The 8,111-nt window shown below is 42.9% G+C and overlaps 1 protein-coding gene across 1 annotated transcript; it reads right to left on the bottom strand.

Annotated features, from left to right (window-relative positions):
- Positions 1-2,043: 2,043 nt before the first annotated feature.
- On the bottom strand, positions 2,044-7,393 carry XAF1 (XIAP associated factor 1; the record flags this gene model as incomplete). The annotated part of the gene is given in 8 exon segments (XM_009877871.1): positions 2,044-2,085; positions 2,088-2,112; positions 2,591-2,941; positions 3,208-3,275; positions 4,065-4,317; positions 5,109-5,165; positions 6,112-6,247; positions 7,362-7,393. Coding segments are annotated over 8 exon segments (964 nt in total), but the record flags the coding sequence as incomplete, so codon positions are not given.
- Between the last annotated feature and the right edge of the window lie 718 nt (positions 7,394-8,111).

Raw genomic sequence — 8,111 nt, 5'->3', positions numbered from 1 at the left:
GGAGCGAGGGCTCGTGCTCGTGCGGGGTCAGCCCAGCCCGCTGCTGTGCCGCCTCTCGAGTGAGAACACTACTAAACTACGTGAAAATCGAACGAGTGCAGAATAAAAGAGGATAAGTTTACGTACAGATGACACAGCTTTAATGGACACGTTTTCAGGGCCTTTTCCTCTGCCCCCAAGTACACAAAATTATGCGTCATAACACCCTGTTCAATGTTAGACCTGCTTACCAGAAGTTCAGAACAATTTGTTAAAAGCTTGAAACCAACCTTGGTTGGTGAGAGCGATGTTTTATATTGTGTTTGGCAATCCCTTCTTAAAAATGGTCAGAGCACTCCCGCACACTTTCAAGTGCAGTTCACTAGACACTGATCAGCAAAGCCTCTGGGACAGGCAGGGAGGGCTGCCGGGCAAATACTCCCAGACTTCAGCATGACGCATCCACTCACTCTTCATGTTTCGCTTTGCACCACTGGGCTCTATCAGTTTCCATTTGTGTATCAGAAGATGAACACCCCAAGCTGTGCCTGCAAGCTCCTGAGACTAAGCTATTTGCACTAGCCCTACGTTCAGAGGTTCACTGGAGTGAAGGAGAGCAGGATTTTATGGGATTTTTTAATTTCGCTGGGCCATGCCCTGAAAAACACTAAAGTCTCAAGAGTCGGTGAGGGCAAGGAAAATTGGTGGCATGCAACATGAAAAGGAATTCTGAACTCCTTATTGCCTTCTCTCCTCCAGAATGAACATTTTTAAATAAGCTGCTCTCTCTGCTGAACTGGGTGCAAAAAGGCACATTCCTAAGGCAAGCTTACACAGAAATTTTTGAAATGACAACAGCTGTTGAGCCCTCATCAACTTTGCAGTTTTCTAGTGAAACCATTTAAATGCCTCTATTGATAAGGAATAAAAACCAGAGTCACTCTTTGTTCTTGATCCAGAGTAACAGGTCACTTTTATTTAATAACAAGGCTCTCACGTTTTCAGCGCCTTTTACTAAAGCTGAGCTGAAGCTTCAGTCTGAAGATGTGCCTCTATTTCCAGATGTAGAGTCTTCTGTAAAACAAACAAAGCTCAGTTATGAGTGTTTTAAAAGTTTCAGTTTTACAACCTTCCCATCAACTGAATATAAAAAAAAATCACAATGCAAGTAAGATAATCTGTGTAATTACTACGAGCTTACTTTTATTTCAAGACTAACCAGAGTCCTGTAATTCAAAACTAGACAAGCCCCCATTTTTCATTTTAGTGCTTTCTCTCTTTAATTTACCAGAGGAGGAAAATTTTACAGGGAGAAGTAATACATCATTTACCGAACCAAGTAGAAAAAGGACAGATTGAGAACAACTGCTTTCAGTTTCACTTAGTTAATTGGACTTGAGAGGAGAAGATACTGGTTAGGAACACAAAAGCAGAGGGGGACATTAGCAAAAGGAGAAGTGCTAAGCTTCACAGACTGTCTGGGACAGGGTGAGGAGAGAGACTTACCTACTGCCTATGGACCAGTGCAAGCTCAGCTGAAGGTATTGTCTGGCATAATTGTATCAATGCTTCTATTGTCTATTGTATATGCTTCTACACATGTATATCATATGCATGTATATATACACAAGATGTATACAGAATATGCTTCTATTTTTACTATGGAGAAGGAACATTTTTAATTCTTGTCTTCTGACACTATTCCTTCAGTCTCCATTCAGTGTTGAAGCAGACAGACTCGGGAGAGAACACTTGTTCTGTGAAATCTTTTGTGCTGATCCCTGCTTACGGTGGGGAAGGTACCACACTGATCATAGTAGCCTAATCTGAGAGGCCCAGTATATGTTAGTCTGAGTCAAGACAGTGAAAACATTTAGCTCTGAAGCAATGCTTGATTAATGGGACCTCAAGAGAACTCGCTGTGACTCACAATCTAAAGAGCATCGTGTGTACAGGCTTTTCTAGGAGCACTTCCTTTGCAAAGCGTCCCAGTGTTCCTATTAACCCAATGTAGAATAACCCTGAATGATTAATTCTGTTCTAAATTCCAAAATTCTATGGTACCTTTTCTTCCATGGCTTCATTTTGGTTTCATCCTAGCATTTTAAAAGATGTCAAATGTAGACATTTGATCTAGAAAAATAAGCAATAGTAGTAGTATCAGATGAGAATTTAACATTATATTAAACATGCAATCATATTCATTAGGGAAAAAATTGGGACCTTTCGTTGGGATGGAGCATCATCTAGAGCTTCATCTCTGATGCAGGTGAGATATAATCATACTATGTGCTTAGCAGGGACAATATCAGCCTTCAGCAAACAAAGACAGCTGCTGAGGACTTTCCAGGATTTGAGCTTAAAATTAATGACTGAGTCATCATTATTATTTTTCTAAAACACAAGCAGACTATAGGCGATGGAACTTTTTTGCATAGATGTGAGCATAAATAGTCAGTGGAATTAACAAATTCCATGCTTTTCAGAGAGTGCAACTATGGCCAGCATTTCAATTTCTAGAAATTGTACAGGGACTCCAGGCAGTGTGGAGATAAGTGCTGACTTGGTAGGTATGATCCTCTGCATGTAGGAGGCCAAGTCCACTTCTCACCTCATGTTTCTGAAGGGTTGGAAGTGGCAGAAGAATGTTGCAGTGGGCACAGTTCACCAGAATGTCAAAAAACTCGGTGTCTTTAAGATCTTGAGGTGCTGTGGCAAGTCCGCCTCTTGTGGGAGAGGGAAAGCCAGCATTTTTGTTCTTTGGAGGGTTAAGCAAGGTTTTGGAGGTCAATGGCTGGCCCCTTTCTTTCACTTTGGGACGGACATCTTTCCACACCATTGCATTCTTGGAGCAGGAAGAGGGAGCCAGGGAGGAACAAGACTGTGGTGGATCAGTGCTGAGCTTGGAAGTTGACTGGCTGGCAAGAACTTTTGTCAGCTTATGGGCTGCACAGCATTTATTCTGTTAAAAGAAAGCATGTATAACTGAGGCGAAGAATGGCATTACACTCAACTCTGTGGTATCTTGTGATTTGTGACAGGCATGAGCCATGGGGAGGGACAGTGCACACCAGTGGTGCTTCAGCTGAATACACAGCATCATGAAACTATAGTTTGAAAAGCCAAGACACACTCCCCTTTCCTACCTAATATATAGCTTTTCAGAGATATAACCTGGCTGGAAATAAAGCACAGACCATTTTCTTGCTCAGTTTCAAGTGTACTTACAAGATGTTGGAAATACTGGTCATCTGGGAATGACTTACTGCACCTCTGGCAAAGCCTGCCACCAGTACCTTCAGAAGGAAAAAGGAAAAAAGGAGAGTAACACAGGACTGACACTAGTCATCTAGACAGGTTGCTCACATCCACTTGTGGTCATGGCTCTACAGAAACACAGAGTGCTGATTCCACTGGCCAGGAAGGAATTAGAGCTGTGACTACATTTTGCTTTTGACACCACTCAAAAACTGATTCACCACCCCTTCTTGCACACATTAGGATATTTGAAACTCCACTCCAGCCTCATGGTTTGTGGCTCAAGATGCTTCACTCCTTCCCTGGCCTAGCTAATTCTGTTGCTAGTGGGTTTTGCTCTCTATAGTTTATTTTGTCAGCCTACTGGTGCCTGCTCTTTTCAGAGATCATTGACAGGATTAATGAATTTTTTGTCTTGACATACTCTATCCAATACCTTAGGTCTAATAACTCTGCTCTCAGCTTTAAGAAACCAGGGTGTGCATCACTCGCTTTATATATGAAGTAGGAGGGAATTCTAAATTGTATTTTCTCCTGTGTAACAAAAAGAGGAAGAAGTTTCACCTATCTTCTGACAGAAGGAATTTCACATCCAGGATTTAAGGGAGGCGTAAGAGAACATGGCCAAGGATGTGTATCAGTCGGTGGAACCACTCTGGCTTTACAATAACGAGCATAATAGAAAGAAACAGTTGGTTTTTTCACTGTGGTTAGTTAAACAACAATCCCCTCCAGCCTGCATTACCAAGAATTGTAGAGAAGGCAGGGGCATTTTCATTGAGATTTAACAGTTAACTCAGTCCATCGCAATGAGGAATTTTGCTTACCAGTGGAGCAAATAGATGTTGCATCAGTTGATGCTTCTCTGGTCTGAAAGTTCACATCCTTACGATAGGACAGACCACTGCCCTGGCAAGTATCTTTGTGCTTTTCCTGGTCTTTGTACATGATGTATTTGTTACATTCCCCACAAAGCTCTGTGCGGCTGGCACAGGTGTTCACATGTTCCTCCAGCTTACTGAAGGGCATTTCAAGTTCACAGATCTTGCACTTCACTGCTCGCTTGTGGCATTCCTTGGTCTGTGCATGAATAGAGGAAATTATTGCAAATTTTGTACCAATACTAGAAGAGGGCATGAGTGAAGAGAGGGCATGAAAAGAGAGTAATGAGGGACTTTCTAAAAATGCCATTCTTAAGGGGTGTCTGCACAACCAAATGCGGACTTAGCTGTACTAGGAGTTTTCTTATCTAGGCTATCTTTAATTCAGGGTGATGTAGGCAATGTAGGGCAAAATGGGAATCAAGAGCAGTGAAGATGATCTGTGTCAGTACAGCTTAGCGACAGAGTACAAGCCCACCTAGAAAATTCCAGTACTTCAGCTACCAGCACCAGGGGAAGCCTACTGTGTCCTCACTGCTTTGGTTCCTCGAAATGGTTAGACTACAGCCAGCACAGACAGGCTGCCCTCACCTCCCAACCTCTGCCAGCTCCTTAGCTGTTTCTTGACTCTTACTTAGTGTAACCACTCCTTTGGAAAAGCAGGTAATATGAGTGTGGGGGCAGGTGGAAACATCTTTGAAAACCCCTCAAAGAACATCAGCTTGAGGTGCCAAGGATGAGAAAGTAATAGATTACCTTCTGGAACAGACTGTCTCATCACCATATGGGCAACCACCATAGAATATACTTATTTACAAGGGGGAAAAGGTATTCCAGAACACTGCAGTTGTTGAGAGGTTTAAGTTTCATCATAGTCCAGGACAGGAGTCAGGAATTTGCACATTTTGCGGTTGAATCCATAACGCGACTCTTGGTGGCTGGTCAAAGGAGTCAGCCAAGAAAGTAAAAAGCACTGCACTCCATACTTACCTCGTGATGCTCCAACTGGTGTTGCTGCATGCTTTGCTGACAAAGATTGCATCTGACCTGCAAGCAAAACACACAGCAGTTCACTGGGAGCATAAGAGGATGGTTAATACTTTCATATGTGAATACAACTTCAAGCTGTTTAGGTGATCCTCCTGTCATTTTCATCCTGAACAAGCTGTGGCAAATTTTTGCTTCTCTGTCAGGCCTGAGCTGTGCTGATGAGATTCTGAGTTAAGCAGATGTCTGATGATTCTGCAGGAAGCTGTTGCTCTGTGTGAAGATCTAGTTCTCAAAGGTGCTCATGTGAAATGCAAAGCATGATGTGAAATAGTGTGTTTTCAAAGTTTTGACTGAGGTTTAACTTAAAAATATAGGTCTGGTATTCAGCTGGTTTAAATTACAATAGCCCCTCTGGAAACATAAGAGATGTGCTCTGTTAAATAACGGAAATCAATGGAATTGCTAAAACAATAAAACTAGCAAGGCAAAATAAAGTCACGCCTGTGTATTTGTACTTCAGCACAGTACCTCTAGCTAGGGGGTTCTTAATGCTATGCTAAAAGTGCTATTGCCTCAATATCTGAAGAGCTGGTACATTTACTCCGCCAGTTAGTTTTGTTTAAGTATGTTGATGTCATAGCTTCATACGAGCAAGTTTTATGTCAGGTCAGGTACTGTCTTCCTCTAAGCAAATCATTTAACTTGTGTGCTCTGGCTTATTCACAAGATCTAGGAGCATGTATCCCTACCTGATCTGTAATTGTATCATTGAGGAAACTGAGATACCACAGAGGAAGCTTTATTCTCTTCAGCTGAGTGTGCAATAAGGTCAGGTCATATCAGATAGACCCTTACAGATTGTTTGGTCAAACAATTACAGAGGTTAAAATCAAGTTAATACAGAACATGAAAATACTACTTCAGAGCTGGCAGAGCGTTTTGCTCTGAAAACAAGAAAGACAAGAAAGCAAGAAAACACTGAAGAATGTGCAGCATTCCTCACCTGCTTGTGTGCTTCTGCTTGATGGTCTTTCATATCCTTTCGGGCAACTGGTTCATCACATTCTGGACAGAGAGTGAGAAAGCGCAAGCAGTGGGCCTCGTGGAGGGAGAAATTGGCAGCAGACACATCTTGTTTACTTCCGAGCACATAAATGGGAAAAAGAGAAGAGTAAATGAACTGCTGCGGTGCGCTGGCCCTGGCCAGCAGCCAAGTTCCCACACAGCTGTTCAGTCGCCACCACCAGAAGTGAGAAAATGTGTAGGCAAAAGCCTAATACTTGAAGGGATGATGGGGGGGGCAGCAAGTGAAGCAAATTCCATCACTCGCCACCTCCCACAGGCACACCTTTAACCAACCAACCTTTGAACAAGAGCTGCCTGAGACGTAAAAACAACCCCAACCCAACCCCGTACTTCTTCCTCTAATGCAGTTTTTATTCCCGAGCATGACGTTACACAGTGTGGAGTTTCTCACTGGTCAGTTTGAGTCAGCTGTCCTGGCTGCGTCTCCTCCCAAACTGCTGCTCGCCCTTGGCCTCCTCCCTGGAGTGGGCAGAGTTAGGAAAAAGAGAAAACCTTGACGCTGTGTAAGCACTATTCAGCAAAAGCCAAAACACTGGTGTGTTATCAACACTGTTTTAGCCACAAATGCAAAACACAGCAGGGGAGGGACTGCTAGGAAGAAAATTAACTCCATCCCAGCCAGAACCAGTACAACTGGTTGCAATTCAGCTAAAAACTAGAAATAAGTTTTTGTATTTCAAATTCATTTTACCAAGACATTTAGACATTACTCTGCCAATGGCCTCGATAGTAGTTGAGGCACACCAAGCTACGCTATCCTCATGGCCCCTTTCAGCCCTCTATTCTATGAGAGATGGCCAATTATGCTGAAAAAATGAGTATGACCTAACTGCAAATACTGCAGCATGGTGTGGTCCATGCGCTGACTCCTCTGCCAGATGCTGCAAAATCACTCAGTGTTCCTATGTAAAAGGAGAACAGGCAGCATGGAAGAGGGCTACAGAAGAAACGTCTCCACAGCAAAGTAGCAAGAAAGCAGCAACCTGGAAATGTGAAAATGCGTACAAAATATTTTTATTTACTACTCAGTGGCTAGTGTACACCCTTCCTGCTGTGTGGTTCTTCTTCTTTCCCCCTATTACAGGAGACCTAGAAAACATTAAGAAAAATCCTAGAAAACTCAAAAAACCCCACTCTTTGTATGGGGTAAAGAGAAAGATCCCTTACCAATTTTTGCAGAATCTGCTGTCTTCCACCATTATTTTTCTTTCCATTCTGCTCGATATCCTTCCTTCCAAGAGCAGAGAGAAAGAAAAAAACGAAACTGAAAGCCTCTGCTGCAGTAACTCCACCCCTAACAGCTGCTTAGCCAAAATTCTTTAAAGGAGAAACAGCAGCACTGCCAGACTAGTCTTTAAGGAGCACTAGTCCTTAGAGGAACTCCATCACTGCCTCCCCAAGAGAGCCACGGGGAGCCCTGGGGCCACCATCCTCCCTCCACACCTGGAGCATTGGACTTCAGCTGGAGGTCACACAGCTCTACAATTTTTACATAGAGAACTCCAGGAGAAATAGAAGTTAGCAAGAAAAAGGATCAGAATTTCACATTTTCATTTCAGTGCCAATTTCATTTCAGTATCTCCAGGGTTTTCTGATGGAAGGCCTAGCACTTCTTGCACCTGCTGCCACTACTGATCCCTTACAACATAACAACGCAAGTGGCTCTTCTCTGATGTTGTAGACGTTCCTCGGTGTCGAATAATGAGATAATGGGCACGCAAAAATATGGACTGACCTTCTTAGTCTGTAAAATGGGGACAATAATATTAATTCTTCTACTTTGCGGAGGTAGTGAGAAGAATCATTGATCAGTATTTGCATAACGTATTGTAATGCCATACACAACAGATGTCCCAGATGTTACTCAGAAAATGGTGTGCTTCACTTCCCATCCAAACAAGCCCCTTCTGTCTCCCA

The sequence above is a fragment of the Apaloderma vittatum genome, unplaced genomic scaffold (assembly GCF_000703405.1).
Source record: "Apaloderma vittatum isolate BGI_N311 unplaced genomic scaffold, ASM70340v1 scaffold39811, whole genome shotgun sequence".
Lineage (NCBI taxonomy): Eukaryota > Metazoa > Chordata > Aves > Trogoniformes > Trogonidae > Apaloderma > Apaloderma vittatum.
The sequence above is the reverse complement of the archived record's forward strand: the minus strand, read 5'-3'. Positions and strand labels throughout refer to the sequence as shown.